General features: G+C 36.3%; 1 protein-coding gene across 2 annotated transcripts in view; it reads right to left on the bottom strand.

The window, feature by feature from the left end:
• LOC128997848 (leucine-rich repeat-containing protein 40-like) overlaps positions 1–24394 on the bottom strand; it is a 34968-nt gene extending 10574 nt beyond the window's left edge. The window contains exons 1-6 of one of the 2 annotated variants that reach the window (XM_054423609.1): positions 24227–24394; positions 13799–13948; positions 10204–10407; positions 7690–7813; positions 3024–3193; positions 1357–1499 (exon numbers count right to left, since the gene is read on the bottom strand). In XM_054423609.1, the coding sequence (XP_054279584.1) occupies positions 1357–1499; positions 3024–3193; positions 7690–7813; positions 10204–10407; positions 13799–13915 (758 nt within the window). In that variant the 5' untranslated portion in view covers positions 13916–13948; positions 24227–24394. Of the gene's footprint in view, positions 1–1356; positions 1500–3023; positions 3194–7689; positions 7814–10203; positions 10408–13798; positions 13949–22139; positions 22265–24226 lie in introns of those variants that run through there. The other variant, XM_054423610.1, reaches the window with a different exon arrangement.
• Between the last annotated feature and the right edge of the window lie 1291 nt (positions 24395–25685).

The raw sequence follows: 25685 nt of genomic DNA, 5'->3' as shown, positions 1-25685 counted from the left end.
AGATAGTTGGAAATCATTTTGTACTGGGCAGCGATGGAGACCTCAGGTTTCGACTACGCCTTTTCTTTCACAAAGTTTATGAAAATGGGGTCCCCTATAGGCTATACTTTAATTTTTGACTCTGCTCGAAAATACTCAGCTTTTGGATTGTTGGCAAAGGAGGCTTCTGGTGAAAAAATAACTACAGTAATTGTTAGCTATCGATTATTAAAAAAGTATATATTGAACTGTTCCAGGGCTTTTCCCCCCACCCTTCTTTGTTGATCTCAGATATGTAATAGTCAAATTTTGATAGGGGTAATTTTTCCAATCCCCGAATGGTTCGAGTGCGGCGGTTACGTGACATTGGTACGACGGCAACAATGATAGGCGTTGGCATTGCTCTAGTTCAGGACTACGCTGCGGCTGTCTCAGAGGGCTGACGTAGCGGTGGGGAGGAATAGAACAGAGACCGGCCGGACAGTGGAGAAGACTTCAGTTGGCATCAAGCGAGAGGTTTGCGCACACTAATCACTCCTGGGCTGTGCGTAGAATTCACTGCTCGGATGTATCCGGACGAAGGCATGCGAGACTTCTATTCGAAAATCGAGTAGATAAATATTGTGACACGTAAATACACCGTTATAGTCAGCGTATACGTTTTTATCCCTCTTTGCATTCACTTTGGCGAGTGAAATTTCATTATTCGTTAGGTCATCCTATATCGTTAAGAACTTAGTCTATTATATTTTACTGCCCGACGCTGCGAGTGCAGTGTCGCAGTAGCCTACGCTTTTTATTTTATTTATAAAGCGATTTTATTTATTTATCTCAGAGCCAAGAAGTGCATTGGCATATAAGCTCAGACTTATTTTATTTAGTTTATTTAATTATTTCAGGTTAACTACAATTCTGTTAAGTATGAGAGGATTATTTTTGGTTGTTTAGAGAAGTGATTTTTTTTCGTTAAGCCTAGGTGCAGGCCCCATCTTTTAGTTTCTATTCCAATTCATATTTTCATTCCTATTCGTATTCTAGTTAGAAACGACTTGTTCTTTCTCAGTGCGTCGCTGTGCTGACACCGTGTTGTCGTGCGACATAGTTGTAATCAGTGTTCGGTGTGTCGATGTGCCAACATACACAGTGGTGTACTCGTTTACTGGTAGATCAACGCAATAGCATCTTCCGAAGGCCGAGAAGTAGTAGCGAGCGACGGAGAGAGATTAGCAAGCGAACCATGGATGTCTCGAGCTGTCCAAGCGAACGGAGGTAAGTTTAAGCTAAGTGACCCTAACCGAACTAAACACCTCAAAGCTATATTAAAGGGATATGTTAAAACACAGTGAACATCTCAAATAGTTTTAAATCAAATCTTACGTGTTCAGTTTGTTGGAACTTAAGTCCAAGACTTGAAGGGATGAGAGATTACAAAAATCTTCTGGAAGCCATTTTAGTTTGTTGCTTTGGAGATGAACTTCTTTTAAAAATGGTTGACAGTTCAAACTTGCATCATCAATGTCCTGTAACATATTACAAATCTTCAGATGTTTTTTATTGTTCTAATGCTTCCAGGTTCTGATTAAAAACCATTATATATAATCTTAGATCATTGAGGGGTATAAAGATGTTAAGAGCTATTTTGCAGAATTCCATGCATGGAGTAAACCCATGCTAATTTAGTAAATCATACTTTTACTTAATACCCCCACCGCAGCAAACCTAGTTAACATGCTTGCTTTAAACAGTTCAATTTCTGTTTTTAATGCTTTAGCCACAAATGTGTACTACCAATACTGGTAGTTTACTAAAAAATTTTATTATAAGAAGATACTCAATATGTATTCTGTGCATAGCCATTCTTGAGTATACAGTTAGTTGTCCCTCGCCTCTGTTAACTCCTAAGTTTAACACCATTCTCAGAGGTATTATACCCAACTGAAACCTATCGCTAGTTGACGCATTTGAATAAAAAGTAAATAGACGTAAAAAATCAATATGTAGATGACCAGAACACCGATTTACGCTTTTCAATAGTGGTTGATTTTTCCCCTACAGAATCATAATCACAGAACAAAACCTGGTACATGGCGGGGTCATAGATATATCGGCTATAACAAGTGTCACATACTCACATAGAGGTGAGAACTGACTAAAATAGTGCTGAAGAAAGTAAAGTGCATAGCCTTGGTGTAATATATCAACTAGCTTGCTTCGTCTCGATGCTCTTGTTCGGGACCTTAATCCATGGACAACTCTCGTATAATGTGATTAAGGCTATCATGTTTAAATAAATAAAATAATACAAGTCTATAAAATGAACCAAAAATCTTAGTCTTGAACTCTTTTACTAGAACTTTTACACTTTTACAACTTTTACAACTTTTAGTTATCAGTGGCGGATATCGAAGGGGGCCGAGATTAATTTAAGGTTGGGTTCCTGGGCACTCAGGGATAGAAGGGAACGAGGTGGCTGACAGGCTAGCTAATGTCGCTACCTAATGTCGCGTCAGCCTCAGACTTCGTGGGACCACAGCCTTTCTGTGGAATCTCTCGTGGGCATGCATGTCACTCAGTCATGTCATGGGCTCAGGAGGAACACAGGAAACGCTCACGGGTGTTGCAAGCGTTGCGGGAGACAATTACCGAAGTCGCCGGAGACGATTACAGGAGTCACGGAGACTGCAAGTGACGCTCAAGGGTGTTTCCGCCGTTTAGGGAGACGATTACTGAAGTTTCGGAGATTGCAGGTTATGCTACTCCTAAAATTTGACCTTCTGGCCGTTCCGACCATAGCCCTGTTTCGTCATGGTCGGATATGTACTTTGATTGGCAGTTAAACTAATTATTAGGTATATTTAATAGTTTACACTGGAGTTCAAAATTTGTCCAAGAAAACATACTCTATTTTCAAAATTGCCCAAAATGTAAGGTATGTACAGTTTTGCAGGTGGTGTATTTTCTGTAGGTAGATCTTCAGATATGGCATGATTTGAGCTGTTTCTAGTATTATCTAGGCTATTCTTTTGTTCATAGATAGGACTAACCTCGAGAATATTTTGACTGAAGTCAATGGTAACCAACTCCCTGCATTGGCTAAAGTCTGGTAACTTCTTTAATAAATTATTTTTGGCTCTAAATACTTTTAGATGTAACAAATTTCTGACACAAGGTAGTTTTCTAATCTTGTTAGAAGAAACATCAATCTCCACAAGCCCTGAAACATAGCAGCAAACTGTTATTATGTATAGAACATTTTATAAGACACAGCCTCTACATCTATAAAAATACTGTAATAGTTTTGGCCTTTTTTGCATTTGAGGTTTGTTGAACTTGTATTAAGAATTTGTATAAACATTGTTGAAATTAGATAAATAGTAAAAATATACTATAGTGAATTAGTGAAACAGGAAAAGTGATAAGTGACACTAAGAGTGCAGAATTATATCTTTTCGGCAGTCAAAGTAAGGTACGGTATATATAGGATTTTAATTTGTAATTAAAAGTGACCAGGTTGCTGAAAAAATGGGAAATAATGTAATATCCCAAACAGTTTATATTATAAGGTCAACTGACACACAAGAAGAAAATCCGATCTGTTGTCATGTAAAAATTCCATTATGTCACATATAAAACCCTATCATGAGAATGGCGTACTTGACCAAAAGTTGGAGTGTTCCCAGCCTTTTGATAATGATAATTTAGGTAAAACTGGTGTACTCTGTATGGTGAAACATGTCTCGAGACCAGAGGTCCACATTGGAACTTTCTAATGATTAAAGGCCACAGGTAAATCCCAGGTAGACATAGGGCCAGGAGACAGGTTTTATCATACAGACTGTAATAATCATACGGCTAGCTTAATCTTTTGTGTACTCCCAGAACAGAGCAAACAAGTTGTTTATGTAACAGCTGATGTTTTGCCTTAAAGTTTTTGAATCCATATAACAATAACTCCATATTCATTTCATATCAGTGCTGATAAAATTGATTTAACTAAACCTAAACTGTGATTTTGTACGGCTAAAGACTAAATTGAATTTAATTTACTTGTTAATGTTGTACCAAGCATTTTAATTTAATTGAGTGGATTATCCGTCAAGTTACTCTATAAAGCTAAAGCTGTTAAAATGTGATTAATATAAAGCTCCAAGTAAAGTTAAGTCTGAGTTTTAACTTTCAGAAATATCCAGTGAATTAATACTGGACTATTTTGGTGAGTTGGTGGCCTATAGGTGGTACAAATTAGACTAACTATAAATCCAAAGGAGAAATGTCGTGGATTTGCGGCCCATACAGTTCATTCTAGATCTGTACCGGCTCACTAACTGCATTACTTGATACATTTCACGCACAGGCCCAAGGACCATATAGACAATAAAATTTAAGGTTAGGCCATCCTAGTGATTAGTAAAATGGATATGGACTCATGAGACAGAAATAGGAGCAAACATAATTGAACGAGTTTGTGTGAGTGTGGCCTGATTGAATCTAATTGACCTGTTTTGCACATCTGAAAATACACTGTTACAAAATACAGTTGCCTCTCGATATTTCAACACTTATAGAACTTGGAATTTGTCGAGTAACAAAAACGCCAGATTACAGAAAAAATACTAAATTTAAACTATAAGCTGAGAAAAGTTCCTCGACTGTTGGGCATTCAAATTAATTAGTAAGACAAGTTTATTGCGCTCAATACCGTGCTCCCTTCTCCCTCAAGATCATTCCCCATTTTTTTATTCCAACGGATATCTTCATTTTACAACCATACAAATCAAATAAGAACAAAACTCAGGATGGCTTATATCATTAGAAAGATCATTAGTAGTCCAGTCAATGAATGATCCAAAAGTAGGTGTAGAGTGCGTGAGCAGGTAACTAAGCGATTCCTTCAGAAACTTGTTCAGGGGGCTTAGGGTGTTAACATACCAAAAGTCCTGACTCCTAGGTGGTGAGGCAGGGGGTGGAGAGGGGAAAAAGGGGGGGGAGAAAGGTACGCATTTTGGGTTTTTTGATTATATCTCGAAAACTATCAACTTTTTGTATACTATAGTAAATTATAAAATTGAAGAAGATTAAATTTTCTACAAGAAAAGTATATAATGTGTTTATTTTGGTTCAACAGATTACGAGTTATAACTTATTTAAGGGGAGATGCCCACTTTTTAGATTCAATGCATTTTATGTGGGTAAACATCGTGTTGCTTAGGTACCATTTTAGAAAGAACCCTTATAGCTATGCATATCAAATTTTAACTACTTATTTTTATTGATATTTAAAACAAACTGTACTAATTTAAATATGTTCTACCAAAAAAATCATATTTTATTAAGATTTTAAAAATATATAATTTTTTTCACTATTTTATAAATATTAATTAATTTTATTGTTCATGTTTTTTTAAACATAGAAGCAAAATTTTAGTACACTTTGTGGGCCATGGTGTCCTAAGTAACAGAAAAAAATTTGAAGTCAGTGGTATTTATAGTAGTCTGGAAAATGGTACCTAAACATTAAAAAACACAGTTTCGGAAAAACTCATTTTAAGTCAAGCCTAGGCTGGCCTAGGCCTACCATATGCCACATTATTCCTCATCACAAACAGCACTATTATTATACACATTTGTTATGAAGAAAGAAAAACAAACACATTTTTGCTGACAATTTAACCTAGCAACAACATTAATTCAGTGCTGCCATTCAACAAAATGTAATTTCTAACTTAAATTTTATTGATGCTAATTCAGCCTTTTGTGACTAAAACCGAGTGTGTAGTACTATTTATATTATTTTTTATGATTGTTATACTGTAGTAAATATATTAAAATTATATATTTTCTGAATCAGGAAGAGATGAAGAATTTTTCAATGCAATAAACAAAAAATTAATTTTCTGATCGAAAAACTGGGCATCTCCCCTTAATTGATATCTTATTAAAATACTCCTTCCATAAGAAATACATGTAAATTAGTATGCGAAATGGGGCGAACCCTATCCGCCCAAAGGAAATATAACTGATATTCTGGAAATATTGACAAAATTTCCAGTAATTTGACACTTTAATCATGAAATTTTGTCAAAAATTAAAGCGAGGGTGAGCGTTTAAAAATGGGATGATTTAAGGTTTTTTTTATATTTCCAATAACAAAACACCAAAACTCGAAATTTTGTTACCTCGCCCTCGCCTTAATTTTGGATCAATTTTAATGATTAAAGTGTCAAATTACTGGAAATTTTGTCAAGATTTCCAGAATATCATTTATATTTCCTTTGGGCGGATAGGATTCGCCCCATTTTGCATACTAATTTACATGTATTTCTTATGGAAGAAGATTTTAATAAGATATTAATTAAATAAGTTATAACTCGTAATCTGTTGAACCAAAATAAACACACTATATACTTTTCTTGTAGAAAATTTAATCTTCTTCAATTTTATAATTTACTATAGTATACAAAAAGTTGATAGTTTTCGAGATATAATCAAAAACCCCAAAATGCGTACCTTTCTCCCCCCCCTTTTTCCCCTCTCCACCCCCTGGCTCACCACCTAGGAGTCAGGACTTTTGGTATGTTAACACCCTAAGCCCCCTGAACAAGTTTCTGAAGGAATCGCTTAGTTACCTGCTCACGCACTCTACAACTCATTCCTTGACTGGACTATAGACCAACTGTCCTTGTTTCATTTAAGTTTATGTACTGTAAAAATAATCCAATCGGATTGGACATCACAATTGAAATGATGCAAGCCTCCCGTCACAAAATGAATAAAATTACAGAATTGTTCACACATCGCCCATGACTCATTAATTACAGGGTAAGTTGTAACATACCACCAAGTGATGAATTAGCAAGAGTCAACTGAAAGAACAAACAATGGAAATACTTAATATATAGTATAGTCTACTCAAAGCACAACAAAAGTAACCTATCATACAGGGTGAGTTTAAAGTCCCTTCCTCCTACCTTTTTTTTAACAGTACAAGGTAGACGTTTTAAACTCAGCATATCTTTGTTAGACATAAATATCTTGTTTTTCATGGGTTATTTGACTCTCCACCTCCAATGGGGTACGGTCCACGAGGAGTAAGCCGAGATTCTTAAATGTAAGCATAGGTACATCAAATTAAAGGTCTTGTTGAACTAAAAACAATGCCGCAAACTGGACCTCAAATGGACAATCAGGTCAAAAATGACAGCTTTTTAAAGATTAATTGAATTTGCCATTTTTAATCTTTGCTGTAATACGCTACCTCCATCGGCGGGCACCTGCTAGAAAATCATAAATAAAAGCATAGGTTGACATGCACATCAAATTAAAGGTTTTTATTAGTAGAATGTAATGCCGCAAATTTGAGCTCAAAAGAACAACTGAGTAAAAAATGGCAGCCGTTTAAAGATTCAAAATGGCAGATTCAAGAAATCTTTGAACAGTCCATTTTGAGGTCTGGTTTGCAGCATTGTATTCTGCTAACAGAGACCTTTAATTTGATGTACATGTCAACCTATGCTTACATTTAAGAATCTCGGTTTACTCATTGTGTACCGTCTTTCTTTAGAGGTTGATAGGCAATGAAAACATGAAAAACAAGATGTGCGAGGTTCAAACATTTTTACTTATACTGTTAAAAAAAAGTAGGGGGAAGGGACTTTAAAATCACCCTGTATACTGTTTAGAATAGAATACAGAAGAGAAAATAAACCATACCACAAATAGCTGTCAACTCATGAGGGATACTTTTGAGCTTATTGTTAGATAGGTTTACATGCTTAAGGCGGTTTAAAAATCCCACACCAGATGTAAGTGTTATTAACTCGTTATGGGAGATGTCCTGAAAAATAATACATATAAGTTATTGATATGACAGCACTTACAAAGTAAATGTTCATGATTGTTTCTAAGGCACACTATTAATTTAACTGGTTAGTTAAGCTATTTGAAAAACTATGTAGAGCCCTGATTAGTTATCTGATTTGTAAACGGGCTATTTAAGTTTTTCTACGTGTGAAAATAGATCGAAAACAGGAGTCAACAATGTGATACATAGTAAAATAGTTTGTCTTTAGCTCATTCAAAGGTTAGCAGGATGAAGGTCGTTCACTTTTTTAACTCCACTATCACAAATTGCATAATATGATGTAGAAGTGGTTATAGTGCTACCCTAGGGATCAAAAGGTCACTGGCTCAACCCTGAAAAATGCTATTCGCTTTTAGATGGTTCGAAACTGTGCCCAGCTGACCGTTTTTTGCCCTAAGACGCTAGGCACGAGCCTGGGATAGTTTTTCACATTACTTCAGGCTAGACCTAGGGGTTGCGGCATCGGCATTATCACTTAGATAAAATCCATTGGTGATTCGGCTTGACCAGCTTGCTCCCCTGACCTTAAACATTGGGATTTTAATAAATGAAACCGCTCTAACTATGAAACAGCTGGTCTTGGTTAGTAACAGACTACTACACAGATAATCTGTGCTCTCATATTCAGATTCAAATATGCACCAAAGTGTGTAAATAATAATTGTGTGTTTTTAAATAATTGAATTGATAGCAGTTGAATATACCAATATCAGGAGATTTCTATATCCTTCAATATAGGCCAGAAAGGTATTCTTTTTTTGCATTTGCACAGGTCTGTAGCCCGTCTGAAGATTTGTCTGATTCGATTAGTTTTGGTCCGGTCCAGTCAGACTAACTTTCGTGTGTTCGAAAGTACACACACGTTCTATGATTCCACTCCTACACGAGGTAGTAATCACGTGACTTCAGAAATGGTCAGAGCGCTCACAGAACATCCCCGATCCTCACCCGAGTTCCAGAAGTATGTAGCTACACTTGTCACATACGCTCCGGTCTGCCTCCACCAAATGCAGATGAATGCTCCCATTGTTCGGATGTTGGAGTATTGTTCGGTGCTGAACCGGAGTGGACCGGAGAAATGTAGCCACCTCCATTAAAATACATTGTTCCGCATTTGGAAGGACCGGACCAGACCGAATCTGAGAAGTGTAGCCACTGCTTGAAAATTTGCAGGAATGTGGATTTATTGTTCAGACAGTACAGGCAATAAACTATGTAGTTAAACTGACTGTGTATGGGCCGCTTGAGATTTGTGTCAAAAATGTTTATTGCTAACAATAGTTTAAGTCAGAACATTTTATTCTACTACTACGCAGCATAGTTGTATTTGATATCATTTTATGAATTTAGAATTTTTCAAGCTCAAAAATGCTTCCCAGCTAGAAATATTTTAGGTAGGCAATTTTATGATGCGTGATAAAACTGAGTAGACCTACACCGATATTTTGTATTGTGGTTTTAAACACAGCAAAACCTCAGTATTTATGGATTATTTAAGGTTTGTCCAAATTAAAATGTTGTAAGCAAAAACAAAATCATACACAAAAGTTTCACTAATTGGAACTGTACCCTGTTCTACCGTACCTAATCAATCGGAATACTTAATCGCTCAGATTAGCCGGAAGTGCAGGTTTGTCGGTTTCTTGGTCGGATGGACACCCAGGTTACTATTTTAGATCACATACCGTAGGTATATTTTCAATTTAAATACAGTAACACTCTCTCTGCAGTAGGTGGTTTGGTCGGGAGTTCGGATTTAGTGAATCTCTGGTGTAGGCTACTATAATTTAAGTTACAGCTATGTTTATTATATTAGACTATAGAAATACAATATACAATGAATTAATTTTTCACTCAGCCAAAACATGCCATGTCATAATAATTTCCAGCCTTTTCTCGATAAAGTGCTAGGAAATATAAACAGGACCGTACTCAAACCAGTTTTTTCAGACAATTTTACCGGCCCCCGCCAAACATATACTTCAAGGGGGGGGGGGGGCGCAGTATAATATTTGTACTAGGGCCTGCCAAAGCTGGGTACAGCCCTGATTATAATACAGGTATAGGTAAGAATTAGCTTTAACCTATGTGCTTAAATTCACTTTTATACAATTTCTTTGCTAATAAAATATATTTTCTTAAATAAATGTTGCTGTTTTTGTATGCTGTAACTCACAAATGTATATACAGTATTTATATGTCCTGCTGAAAAAGCCATTATTTATTTTAATCTTAAAGCAATTTTTAAAGTCTTAAACACAAAAGACTTTGTAAGTGACATAAGCGAGAATCTAAGGTTATCTAAGTTTAGGCTAAGCAACATATTAGAATATTTAGTTAGATAGCTAAAGCAAACAACTGACCAAAATGTTTAGATCACACAGATTTCCAACATCTTTGTTAACACTTGTGATACAATTGTTTTTTGCTGTTAATTCCGTAAGCATATGCAGTTTGAAAATACATGAAGGTATGGAAGTTAATGAATTATTGTTCAGGTTCAGAACTTTCAGACACCTCAGGTCACCCACATCGGCTGGCAGATCGGTGAGTGAATTACTCTGTAACTGGAAAAATATCAATTGTTAATAATCAACGACACAAAAGTTAAATTTTACTAGTTAGCATTTGGTTTCAATTTTTAGGCTTTAGTTTTTAGGCAAGATACATAAAAGGTGTATTCAAAACTTAAATACCCCCGCCGCAACAAACCTGCAGACTAAGCGAATTTCAACTCGTCTGATTAAATTTTTACTAAAATATTTCCATAAATAAGACATATTTATTCCCAATTCAAATAACATTAGATTTAACAAGTGCTTAGGTTTGCTGCTACGGGGAAGGTAAATAGTGTTTTTAAACGTCAATAGAATAGGATGAAATAAATAAATTTGCCAAATTTATCAACATATATCTATAAACAAGTATTTCCTACCAACAGTTTTCATTTTCTCCATTAGAATAACATGGGAATTTTAAATTTACGTTTTTAATTTTCTCCCAAACCACTAGGCATACAAAAATGCCTCAATATACTAATTATTTCTTTTTTAAGCTCTTCAAAATGGTTGGGAAAGAAATTTCTAAATTTTATGTTTGTAGGGTCAAAAATGGGAAAATCCCATTTTTACCCCATAAAACCCCTGTTCCCATGGTCCGATCATGCTGGTTCGGGAACTCGTTAGAATAAATGTAGGTTTACACGTGTATAACAAATTTCATCAAAATCGGATCATTTTTGTTTGAGTTATCGTGCTAACAGACATATACAGGGTTAGTAAAAAGTGTGGAGACCCCCTGTTATTTTTTTAACGGCCCATACTAGAAAAACTAAACTTGGCACACCTTTATGGCATGTTATGAAGTACTTTTTGGGCATAACCGTCACTTGGTGTACATCCCCAAAATGGGGGATTTTGGGGGAAACTAAAAGATTTCTAATACAAAGACCTATCGAGTGACCCCTCATTTTAAAGGTCTTGGTAAAAGAAAACCAAAAACGCAATCTAGAGGTCTTTATCTCAATCCAATTCAAAATGGCAGCCAATTGAAATTCTCAGAAGTTGAATTTAACTTGCAGCTTTCCAAGTCTGGAGACCCCCTGTAAATTTTGTAGCGGCTCACACTAGGAAAACTAAACTCTACACACCTTTTTGGCATGTTATGAAGTACTTTTTAAGCCTAATAGCCACTTGCTTATTAAACCCAAAATGGGGGATTTTGGGGGAAACTCAAAAGTTTATAATAATAAACCCCATCAAATGACCCCTCATTTTGAAGGTCCTGGTAAAAGAAAACTAACAACGCAAACTAGAGGTTTCTATCTCAATCCAGTAAAAAATTGAAGCTGATTGAAATCTTTATAAATCGGAAATAATTTGCAATTTTATATTCAATTGGCTGCCATATTTCACTGTGTTAAGATAGAGACCTATAGTTTACGTTGTTAGTTTTCTTTTATTATGACCTTCAAAATGAGGGGTCACTCGATGGGGCTTATCATTTAAAATTTTGGAGTTTCCCCCAAAATCCCCCATTTTGGGTTTGGGAACTTATGAGAATTTCAATTGGCTGCCATTTTGTACTGAACTGAGATTGAGACCTCTAGTTTACGTTGTTAGTTTTCTTTTACCAGGACCTTCAAAATGAGGGGTCACTCGATGGGTCTTTGTATTTGAAATATTTTAGTTTCCCCCAAAATCCCCCATTTTGGGGATGAACACCAAGTGGCGGTTATGCCCAAAAAGTACTTCATAACATGCCATAATGGTGTGCCGAGTTCAGTTTTTCTAGTATGGACGGTTAAAAAAATAACAGGGGGTCTCCACACTTTTTACTAACCCTGTATAAATATATATACATATGAATTTGAACGGATGGTGTTTTTGGCCTCTGGGGACCTCAAAACGAAAAAGTAAATCGGTCCCAGGTCCAGGTCTTACCATGAGACCTACGGTAATAGCTTATTCCCTTTATGGGAAATTCGCTAAAATAACACCAAATAGATAAAATAAAATAAAATAACACTTTCTGATGTGTGGTAATTAAGTAAATTTCAGGAACTGCAACATGTGTTCTTACTACTTTAGGTAGGCCTATAACATTTCCAACTAAAATAGCTCTAATTGTTAAATGGACGGTTTTTATAATGTTTTCAATCTTAAAAGTTATTATTTTTTAGTTTGCAATGAATGAGATAATGGTTTGAACCAACAACAAGATATCAGTTGTAGTGTTCTCGGCTGCTAAGTCAGAACTATATTATTACAGTCCCCTCTAACTCTGTGACTTTTTACCATAACAGTAGGCCTCTTCGCTGACTTTAGATCAACAAACTGTAAGACTATAATATTTCACTTTTAATTGCTATTATTGATGAATATTAACTACTTCATTAGGCATTGTGGTGTCCAGCAACGTAAACAGTATTAACAAAATGGGACATTGTTCAAGATTTGTCGGGATTATATGGACACACAAACTAATAATACGAATGAGATGAAATAAGTTATGTATATTTGAACCAGCACATAGGTTGTACCCGTCACGTATGAATGCTATACCGAACCCGTAAAAGTTCAAGGACAACTTTAGGGACCTCGTCTAGCCAGCAAACCATTGACGCAATCAATCTAGCAACGCGGGTCAAAGATGAAGACTTCAAGTATCAGGTAAGTAAATTTACAGCCTTCGTCAGGTCAGCCCTAGATGTATGTAAATATTTTATTGTGTTTTCGTCAGTTGTTCTGTGTAAACACAACAAAAATGGAACAACGCATTAAGTAATATGTATATTATTTCAAATTACATTTTTCAAAAGACAACGAACGTACGTTACAACACACACACACAACACAACGTACGTTAATATGACAAGTCTAAGGAAATAAAAATTTTGAATGTGTTTTTTTTTAAGTAACCATACTGCACCTGGTGATGAAATAAGTTACAAGAATTTCAACACCTGTACAGCATGGTGAAGTAAAAGGTTTGACACCATGAGGCCTATGAAAGCAGTTAATATTTAATAGGAAGTCTATGTTGACAGTTGAGGTTTAATAAAGACATGTTTGTTACTACTGAGGATAGGCATTGTTGCATACACAATGTTAAAATACAAAACTGTAGTACGGTATTTAAAAATAAAATCAAATACACCAACCGTACCAAAGGCTACAAACATTGAAATCTTTCAATGGTGTCCTAAACTTCTGCGTCCATTGTTCTAGGGGTTTTCGTATTTGCTTTTTCAGTACAATAGAACCCTAATATCCGGCCTTGGTTTTACTGGTTTTATTTGGCCACTAGGAAGCCATTATCAAAATGTTTTTTCCGCAACTATAACGTAGATACTATTTTAAGACCTGATGATCTTCAAGGCCAACTTATTGTGAGTCATTTTAATATTGTTTGTTACTGAACCACTTTTTAAGGAACCTAACCTAGCCTAATACTTACATACAGAGTTTCAACACCCTCGCATTCGGAAATTCCAGGAGTCAAGACACTTATAGCTTTATGAGATAGATCTATTTTCTGTAAATCATTATATTGAGACCATACAGCTTCTGTCATCTTTTCTGGGTTCAAATCAATGCATTTTTTTAACTGAAACAAAAAAGGTTGTTAACAGTACTGGTATGTGCACCGTTAGTTAAAGAATCTTAGGCAGATGTACTAGGGAATCTAGATTAGTGCACTATGTTCCTTTTAATTATGTAAAATCTGCATATTTTGCTTTATTTCAGTCAATTGCTTCATATGGTTTACTTTACTGTGGTAGTTCTCCTAAAATTCACGAGGTACTTCTATCACAGAAACAAATTATCAGAATAATGTGTAAAGAGGATAGTGAAGCACACTGTAAACCCCTTTTTATTGATTTAAAAATATTGACCATCCTTAACTTATATATTTATCAATTATTATTGTTTACTTTTAAGAATAGCTTTAGATATAAAATGAGAAATGAAGTGCATGGCATTAGTACTAGGAACTGCAAAAAAATTATCAACCTCAGGTCCGGTTGGAAAAAACGAGATCAGGACATGTTGTTATGGGTATCAGGCTCTTCAGGGAAGGTATGGGGGTTTAGTGAGTGGGAGAAAATTTCGCGCCGTTCCGGCCAAACCTCGCATGCGGGGTTGGTTCGGCAGATTGGCCACAACCTAAACCCCAACTCTCACTTGTTAGCTGCGGAGAGCTACCTTCTGCCACTGGGTGTTGGTCCACCTACAGAACCAAGTGAGGGGGGCCCTAGACTAAGGTGTAATGCGATCCGTGCCAAGAGTCTTGTGGCACTGGGGGCCTAATATTCAGTGTCTTAACGGAGCCTTCTGGGTACCAGGGGTAACCCAGTCGTACGCACCCCTTACCTCTCTAATTGGGTCACTGGGGAGGTGGACTTAAATACCCGGTATTCGTGAGAACAATGTAGACAATCTGACCCAAATGGAGGAGGAAGGTCTACTGAAATCTAACGATGACGACAAGCTCGCAGAAACCGGAAAGGAACGAAAAACGACTTTCCAGGGGCGAGTTGCAAAGATGGGGGATAGCGGATGCTTAAGCCAAAGGCGAAAAGGTGCTATCCAGAAGTGAGAGGAGGCTGGTGTGGGCTGCCAAGCACCCTAACTCTGCTGCCTGCAAAGATAGTTCCTCCGGGAACTAGGATGCTGGGAAAAAGCAGGGCAAGGGTGGTACCCCCAAAGCTGACTCTAATGAAGCCTCCAGGTAGAAAGGTGGAGGCTGTGCTGACGCAGCCACAAAGGATTGGCTGGTCAAGCAAGTTCAGGAGCTGAGGAGTCCTTTTGGGGAAATCTCGCTACGGCTTGCCCCAGCCAGAGACCTTGTGAAAGCTGTGAAGGTATATTTATGTGCCCAGCCCTACAAGGTCTGCGTATGAGATCCCTCGTACGAAAAACGACTTTCCAGGGGTGAGTTGCAAAGACGGAGGATAGCGGATGCTTTAGCCAAAGGCGAAAAGGTGCTATCCAGAAGTGAGAGGAGGCTGGTGTGGGCTGCCAAGCACCCTAACTCTGCTGCCTGCAAAGCCAGTTCCTCCGGGAACTAGGATGCTGGGAAAAAGCAGGGCAAGGGTGGTACCCCCAAAGCTGACTCTAATGAAGCCTCCAGGAAGAAAGGTGGAGGCTGTGCTGACGCAGCCACAAAGGATTGGCTGGTCAATCAAGTTTAGGAGCTGAGTCCTTTTGGGGAAATCTCGCTACGGCTTGCCCCAGCCAGAGACCTTGTGAAAGCTGTGAAGGTATATTTATGTGCCCAGCCCTACAAGGTCTGCGTATGAGATCCCTTGGCCTATTGATGGGAGATCAAAGGGAAGAACAGGTCACCATAGTCAAAAGGCTCTCACGGTTCACCAAGGACTTGGGATTTGACGGAGAATGAGGATCTGTGAACAAGGGTGCACAATAAGCTGTTCTAGCTGCGATGCAATCCCAAGGTAACTTGTAAGCCTGGCCCTCTGTTAAAAAAAAAATGGCTCTTCAACAAATTATCATTGGCTGTGACAGATTTGGATTTTAAGAATTTAAAAAAAAAAGACTGCTTTTATTTTTAGTAAACAACCCACTCTATCCTATCGATGATTTTTGTTTCATGTCTGATAAGTTAATGAAAACTATTCGAAATAGGATGTTAATTGTGATTTAGATATAAGATGCGTGAATTTTAATTTATTACCCTCAAATTTTAATCTCTTGCCATGGTCTGTAACTTTTGTATATTTAATAATTTGTATAATCATTATAATGTAAAAGTGACAAATAAATGTCTTATGTCTTATGTAGCATCCAACCAAGTACATACAATATAAGCCTAACGTAGAATGTAGCACAATATTACATAGAGCAGACTTTAATTAATTAATAAACAGAAAATGTGTCAACCTTATGAGATTATTTGTTTTTTGCACAGCCCAGGACTGCAGATCATTGGTTTGCGCCTAATTAGCCCTCCTTAACTGTCATAGGTAGGTTACATACCGTAATTTAGTTCAAAATACAAAACAGATTAAATGAAATTTTCTTATGAACCTAAAAAGAATTCCAAAAAATCTATGAATTGATGAAGAAGGAAAAGTTAATGCAGTTTTACTAGGTACTAAGTTCGGCAGCCAACAGGATCTAGAATGTAGTGTGAGTCTTTTATGCACTGAGCGTTTTCTTTGCACTCCGCTAGGAAAATGTTTGTGCTTGACCCTTAGTGTTCAGTAGGTGCCAGCAAACACAGCCAAATTTAGAATCTAGGAAAACCGGCTTTTATGTTTTTAAAGAACCCAACTTTTCCCTACTAAGAAGGGAATTGGGAATTTAGAGGCTAAATGTGGCATTTGTAAGATCAGAAAATGGAAGTGGTATTACACATTTCAACCGTCTATCAACTACAGGACCAAACGATGGTCAGAAAGGGTTGAATAGTTAACTGCAAAGATGAAAACTGCAGATTTCTGCTTATTGTAACAGAGAAAAAACTGAAAATGCTGATGTGCTAATCGGCAGGATGGGCAAATACTTGATCACATAACTTATCAAAAGTGATAATAAAGGAGTGGAATAAAGCAGGTTCCACTGTAATATTAACAATAGTATAGTAAGATAAAAAAAAAACTAAATGCCATTATGCTATAGGAGGTGGCCCGTGAATAGTTTAATAATATGGACGCAGCTTAACTTATCCAATCAAAGCGGTTTTTAGTGGGGAAGGAGGTAAAGGTGATCAGCAATTAGGGCCTTGTAATCTGGTTTCTCATGAGATAGGCTTGTTTTAATAACCATGTCTTGGTTCTAAAAAATTAAGCCTACAGTAGGCTACCGTTATTTTTAAATGGCTTTAAAGATGAGTCGTACTTCACAACAGAAATAGCACTTCAAGAAAAACTTCAGGAAATTGAGTCCACAATGATTTTGTGAGACTAAGACAGACGTCAGAACACTAGTTGTTTTAGTACAAATATTTGAGTTCGATGAGCAAGTAAAATAGGCCAAAATATTTATAAAAATTTTAAATTAGCAACGTTTTCAACACCATAAATAGCTATCATCAAGATCCACATAGGGCTAAGGGCTGCTTAATCAATTACCGTACACGACAAGGGCCTATGCCCTACAGCATTGGAGCCAAGGTACCGGAAATAACAACTGAGAAGCGTATAATTATTGGTTGCAAACTCAAACCCTTTCAGTTCCATATATTTTTTATAGGATGAACAAAACCATGCTTAAAAACATCAATGATTAGGCATAATTTTGAAATAACTTTTATTAACTTGCATTTCCCAGGACTCAAAAGGTGTTAAGCTAATTTAACAGAGTTTCAAAAGGTCAGTGGTTTGCATGTGACACACTATGGGCCAAAGATATAATTGCGTCCCCGTCTTTTCCCCTTCGTTGCACCCTTAACAAACTTAAATCTCCCTAATAAAGCAGCCCTATGTTTTGATAGAGAAGAAGAGGAATACAAAAAAAGGCTTAATAAGCAGAATGACAAAACAAGTGAGGAAAAAAAATAGATTAGAGAAAAATGACAAAGACCAACATGAGGAAGGCAATACTCAAGATGAAACTAAACCTGAACAATTAGAAATACACTCATTCTACTGTGGAATTTGCAATGTAAAAATAGATAATGACGACAAAGCACTAGCATCTGACTGTAATGACGATAGGCCTACATGGTACCACATACACTGCATTCATGTAAGTGAGGACCAGTACAACGCTTTAATACAAGAAACAGATAATTAAGATACTACTAAATGATATAAAAGACCTAAAAGAAGAAGTTAATATACAGAAACAGGAAAACAACAGACTTTCAGAAATAGTAGTAAAAATATGGAACTCATATTCAAACTCAAAACTATCGTACGTGAATTCAGTCAAAAGAACACGGACAACAATAGGCTGGACGCTTTAGTAGATATTGAACACAAAGGCAACACAACAACTGGACATTCTGAAAAAAATCTAAACAATAGCCACACAGACAAACAAAGTCCCAACAAATATCCCACAAACAACGGACCATCCACCCACAAAGCTGATGTCAGTGCCACGAGTGGAGAGCCTACAAAACCTCGCTTAACACAGAACAATACAGGACCAAGCCTTCCCCTACTTATAGGAGATTCTCTAATAAAAAATATTGACAGACATCTAAACCGCCCAGAACAACCTCAGACACTTGTAAAAACAATGCCAGGTGGCAGGATACAAGATGTAAGCAAATTCCTTGCAAACCAACTCACATTAGCCAAAGACGTCATTCTTAATATAGGCTCAAATAATGTCTCAACGTCCAAAACACCCAACCATGTCATGAGACCTCTATGGCTGACTATTGAGGCGAACAAAAAAATATTTCCAGGCACAAATTGGCATGTGACTTCAATATCATTCAGGGAAGACTGTAGTAGGCGCTTCATTGACGAAACCAACAAAGCACTTGAATTTATGTGCACTCAGCTCATGATAAAATACATAGATAACACTAAAATACTAATTCATAACCATTTATGTTGGGATGGGGTACATCTCAGCCAAGAAGGAACAAAAATACTCACCTCACAAATCGCTGCTGCGTTAAAAATCCAAATCATCGACAATCCACCCAAACCTAGCGAAGAGAACGTAAATAACCCAAACTGCAACCTAGCCTCGCAACCGCAAATAGCATAACCAAACAACCAGAACAGAAACAACAAGGTAGCTCCAACAAAACAAATAGGCCTAACAGCAAAGATAAACATACAGCAAAGACAAATAAATCACTCCAAATTTTCCACTTAAACATCCAACGAGGACTACAGAACAAGATAGACAGACTTCACGTTAAAATAGATAAACATAACCCCGACTTACTAATACTCTCAGAGCATGGCCTTAAACATGAAGACCTATTAAACACCAACATTCAAGGATATAGGTACACTACAAACTAACTTCTGTAGAACGGCACATATGTGGGGAGGTATAGCTCTATACAAGAAAGCGAGTCTAAAAACTGTAATAGAAGAACTAACACTACATGTACCATATCATCCTACAGAACTTGATTTTGAAACAATTGCAGTTAAAATAAAAATTAAAAAACAAAATATAATACTAATTGGAACCTACAGATCACCAAGCCCCAATACAGAAGACACATTTCTTGAAAAATTAGGCCATCTAGCCTACTCAAACGTCAAAACACAGCATCAAATAAAATAATTATCCTTGGCGATACAAATTTCAACATCCTAAAACCAGAAGACCGAAGCATAATAAACCTAGAGAACCTACTAACCCAACATGGATGCCATATCAGACAAATACCGGTTACTCGCAAAACCCCCACCACAGTCACAAGCATAGATGGATGCTACACTAATATAAAAATAAATGATCTAGAAGTACAAGCACTTGAAAATACCATCTCCGACCACCACTATCTCTTATGTACAATCAACAATAAACCTATCCACCAAAAATTTATCTACAAAAATGCAAGAAACTTCTCAAAGGAAAACCTTGATCATCTCAAAATGCAACTAAAAACAACTGATTGGACCAATGTATATAAACCAACCTCAGTAGAAGCGAAATATGCAAATTTTATTGACATCATAACTTCAAAAATTAATTAAACAATGCCAAAAGTTCAAAAACGACACACAATCTCAAGTAAAAGGATATTCTGGGACGATGAAACACCAAGCCTAAGAGCAAATCTTCAAGAGGCGCAACAGAAATACAACCTAACAGGAAAAGTTGAAGATAAAAAAAACTTACTTGGAAATAAAACAAACTTATGACAGGGACATACAAACGAAACGCTCAAAACACACAGCAGACAAAATAAAGGAAGCCAGGGACAAAAATAAAGAAATCTGGAAGGTAATCAATGATGAGAGAAACGCACATAGCAATTAGATAACATAAGCCTCTTACATAACGAAAAATCAATAACTAACACATATCATATCAGCAACATATTCAACAAAATATTCCTACACTCAGACCTACCCGTAATAGAACTTATGGAGGAAAGCAACTGCAAGAAACACCATATTCCAACCTTGACAGCATTTGAACCCATAACCAGGCAAGAACTCGAAGATTTGTTTAAACGCCTTAAACCCAAAAAACTCATCGGGATTTGATGAAATTACAGGAAAAATGGTTACTTACTGACGATGCCTGAATAGGCGAAACATGTTGTGAGTTTATTCACTACAAAATTGAACTGTTGACGTAAAGGTATGTACCTGATCATATTAGTCTAATAAACAGTTCAGGGGCTAAATCATGAATTTTAAGGTTACTTACTGCCAAGAAGAACTAATAGAACCCATTCACCACATCATAAACTCATCATTGCAAAAATCAATTATACCCAGTAAACTAAAAATAGCCAAAATCTTCCCTAAACACAAAAAAGGCAGCAAACAAGATCCATCTAACTACAGACCCATCTCCAATCTCCCCACCATCTCCAAGCTACATGAACGTGCAATCTACAATCAACTCATTGAACATTTTGAAAAAAACAATATACTAACACCATTTCAACACGGATTCAGAAAGGGGCGTACCACAACAACAGCTATATCACAACTCTGCGAGGATATAACCAACATCTGGGAGGGAAAAGAGTGTGCATCAGGCATCTTTTTAGACTTACAAAAAGCATTTGACACAATCAACTGGAATACATTGCTACTAAAACTTCAGCAATACAATATCAAAGACAAAGCGCTTGATTTGATAAAAAGTTATCTCAGCAATAGACAACAATATGTAGAATTGGAACAACAGATTAATAACAACTTAATCAACACAAAATCTTCATTAAGAACAACCACCAGAGGCGCCTCAAGGATCAATTTTAGGCCCACTATTTTTTACAGTATATATAAATAACCTCCCGGAAGAAATTGGACAAGAAATTGGACAACAACTCAGATACATTCTCTTCGCAGATGACACGACAATCATACTTCCCATTGACCGAACAACAGATAACACCGATATCATCAATGAAACTCTTAATAAGGCCACCGCATACTGCAACACAATAAACCTGAGTATAAATAAAAACAAGACGACCCACATAAAATTCACACTCAACAACAACAACAGATTAGAAGAGGACTGGACCAATCTGAACATTGCAACGACCAACTCCACAAAATTCCTTGGCATAATTGTCGATATACACCTCAACTGGGAAGATCACATAAAATACCTATAAAAAAAACTGTCAACTGCAAGGCATGTGATAAAAAGAATCCGCACACTCACGAATGAAGACGTAGGTAGCTATAATGGCCTACCATTCGCTTTTTCATTCCCACATAAAATATGGTATCACAGCCTGGGGATCAGCAAGCACTAGTAACATTGAAAAGATCTTAACCATACAAAAGAGTACAATCCGGGCAATCCTGAGACTCCACTACCTAGAACACTGCAAACCCCTCTTCATCAAACTCAAAATCCTAACAATAACCTCCCAGTATATATTTGACACAATACTCCTAGCCAAAAAATCATCCCTCACCCCATGATCAGACATACACACCTACAACACCCGAAACAAACACAACATTAACACAAAGCAACACCGACTACAAAAAACCAGCAATACACCCATCAACTCAGGTACATATTATTATAATTTATTACCAGAACATATAAAATCAACAACCACAATCAACAGCTTCACAAAAAAACTCAATGAATACTTAATAAACAGGCCATATTAAAAAACCACAGATTACATAGAACAGCACACATACCAACACCTCAAATGAACAACTTCTTCAAGACCCCTCCAAGAGGGAAGAAATCTGACGACTCCCCGATCCGAAGATTGTGGCGAGGACTACGTGGTAAATGGTAAATGGTAAGAATCAAAAAGTGACCTCTCATTCTAACTTACTAGGGAAGACTAAATTCATAACACCTGCATGACAGAACATAGAGGTTTTAGAACATAAAATGAAAATTGCATCGCGGTATAAATGAAAATTGTACAGTAAATAAATTAGATATAAATTTCAAGGTGTTGGTTTAATAAGGTAACTTACATGATAAAATATATTTAAAATAAAGCTCATAACTGAAGGGCACGCCAGGTAACTTATAAATGAAGTAAATTATTATTCCTGCAGTCCCTGCAAGTGGAGGCATAGAAGTAGGCCTCTATTAATTAATTCTAATAGAAACTAGCTTGAAATGTATTTTTAATTGTAATATAGCCACCATGAAGTACCTATTTCGGTTTGGGAAACTTAATTTTGAAACTTGAAGCAATCACGCATGTCACTTCATCCATTAAAATACTTGACTCGAAAAAGCCCGAAGCTGCCACGTTTTTTGTTAACTAGACTTGACTCATAAATCTATTACTCATCTTTGACTACTGAATTCATAGGCCCTAATTCTACTGAACGAGATTGCCCTAATAGCTTACACCTTGCACGTAAACTTATATATTTTTATTGCCAAGGCCAAGGATGATAGCGGTTAGCATTGGCTAAAAGAGACCTTTGCATTAAGGCTAATTTGTTTACATATGCTATAGGGCTATTATATTTAATTATTAATATATACAAATTGCCTAAGGCCAGGCACACACAGGCAACTTTGAGTTTAGCAACAGTTGCCCAACTAATTGGGGGACTGTTGCGCAACCCACTCGGAGACTCTGAAGTCTAGCGACAGCTGAGCTGGAGTGCGCACACAGACAAGTTTTAGTCGTGAAACAAGTATTCAACTACAGGCACTGTCGAGCACGAAGAATGGTGGAATGTACTTTCCGAATTTAAGCTAGTAAATGGCGCATTTTCTTTTGACCTATCGATGAAGGAGTTGAATTCAGTGACTCAATAGTAAAAGTTTGCTGTGTACTTCACAATCTGCTGTTTGATTTTATCCTCTTGTGTAGGGTTGTTCCAATCTTTAGTAACTGCCAAGGACACTTCATCCCTCAACATCTTCTTCAAATTAAAATCCGAATAGTCTTTCAATGACTGTAAATATAAAGGCGGCCTCTCAACTTCATCAATTAATTGTTTGACATCCTCATCACGGACACTCATATTTAAGTACCCTAACTTTCAAAAAACTTCAAACAACAAAAAGAGAGCAAACACTAGAGACAGTTCTGGCCAAGAGTAGCTGAATTCATGGGGGGAGACTGAGCGACACAGCGACAATATATCGCATGTGTGTGCGTCTAACACTTGTTTCAATGGATACGAAACCTGGAGCGGGTACAGTTTCTTAACTGAGCTATGCTAATATCAATTGAAACTATCAATCCGATTAGTAAACCTTCAGCATTGTTTACAATTATCAGCAAGTTGTTTGGTTAGTTAGGTTAGGTTTGACAGTTTCATTTTATAATAGATATATTTAAAAATATATATTATTAATCAATATTTTCAATTCGAATGTTTCAATCGATATTAGCATAGCTCAGTTAAGGTACTGTACCAACTGGAGCGACAGTCCCGCGACAATTGAGTCGCAGAGCTGTCTCTGGCAAATTGGGTCCGGGATCATCGGTTGCAACAGTTGCGCGACTGTCCCTAGACTGTTTCCTTGGTGTGCACACTCCAATTTAAAACAATGGTGAACATTTTAGTCGTTCAACTGTTGCTAGACTCAAAATCGCCTTTTGAGCCTGGGATAATTTTGGTCCTAATTTCAGTTGATTGAAATAACCTATTAACAATAATTGTAAATAACTAGAATAAACAGTGAACAGTAAACAGTCTATGTTGAAGTGTATAGGGATACATTTCAAACAACTTCACCTAGTTAAAACTGTTGATTCCAAATTATTACTCCAGTTAAATAATTATAAAAGTGTACTAACCTCTGTCACGTAGGCATAATATCCGTATATTGCTTTTCCATTAGCTTACGTATGTCTTCAATAATATTTTAGTAGTACAGTATTGAAATGTATTTATTTAATAATAAATATACTTTAACTTTACTTTTAATAACGACTGAGAGTGAATTGAATTTTAATTTTAGTGACAAGGACGAGAGTGAGAGTGGTGGTGGAGTCTGACAGTGACAGAACGACAGAACAACACAAACAAACATACAGACAGAAAGAGAAGAAGTGACGATGATTTGCTCTAGTCAGTACGCTTTTAAAGCATTCCTTCATGCAGCTTTGAAAAATTGTGTTGACTGTTGAGGGAGAATTTGTTTGTTTGTAAACTATTATTTATAATATGTTATGAATAATAGGCTTAAGATAGTTAACGATCACGGCCACCTTTTGGTGTAGTTATGCATTTTATGACATTTGTAGTCGATGACTGAAATAATCAAGGGGTTAAATGGACTAGTCCATAGAGGGACACAGTGGACGTTACGTTTAGAGTAATTGAAAAAAACTGTTGAATCTTGAATGGTTAGTAAATGGTTATTATACTGTCTCAACTAAACTTATGTTATTTGTGAAAAGAACTGATAGTATATTGCCAATCTCTTGATAGATTATACAGGGACGCAATGAAAGCACACCAATTCATACAATAATACGTGTTGGTTAGTCTATGATAATACTCAATACTGACTCAATAGTATTTATTCTATTTACATATAAATAGCAAAACAAATAATGGCATTTTAGAGTGAAAATTTAAAAACGTACGTTTTCAGGAAAAGCACTTTGAAAATTTTTTTCCCCTTTTTTCAAAACTTTTATTATTATTTTTATTTCATTAACATTTGAAGTTTCATAAAATGTCCATGGTAACGCAATATCTTTGGTATTTTTTAAAAAAAAGAGCATCTTTAGTGGAGAAACACAAAATCCTGTCACGACCATAACAGACGTTTAAATGAATATTAAAAATAGTTAATATTATTTTTATAACTATGTTTTGCTATAAACTAATTTACTTTTATGACCATTATACAATAAAAAGGTCACTGAGCTTTTGGTATATTTGGTCTTTCTAGAAAAAAATAAATAAACTCAAAAAATTGAAAAAAAGCCAATAAAATCTTTTTAAATTTGTATAACTCCAAAAAAACTTACCTGAGACCCGAAAAATCGTTATGTTTGTATAGAGCTGTGCTTCTTTTGGGTATAAAACATTGAAATATGACGATATTTTAATTTTTTAAATTTTTATGATAGAAATCATAAACGTGATGGTCAGGGACAAGCGGTACGGTCGTGAAATTTCTGAAATAATCTAAATCTTTCTAAACAATCCTTCAATTATACTGTTGGTTATAATAAAAATAAGTGTTTCAATTGAACCAAACTGTTCAAATTACAATTATATTAAAGTTATTGTCACGACCAA

This window comes from Macrosteles quadrilineatus, unplaced genomic scaffold (genome assembly GCF_028750875.1).
Source record: "Macrosteles quadrilineatus isolate MER2022 unplaced genomic scaffold, UCM_ALF_1.0 Scaffold_7__1_contigs__length_78375512, whole genome shotgun sequence".
NCBI lineage: Eukaryota > Metazoa > Arthropoda > Insecta > Hemiptera > Cicadellidae > Macrosteles > Macrosteles quadrilineatus.
The sequence above is the reverse complement of the archived record's forward strand: the minus strand, read 5'-3'. Positions and strand labels throughout refer to the sequence as shown.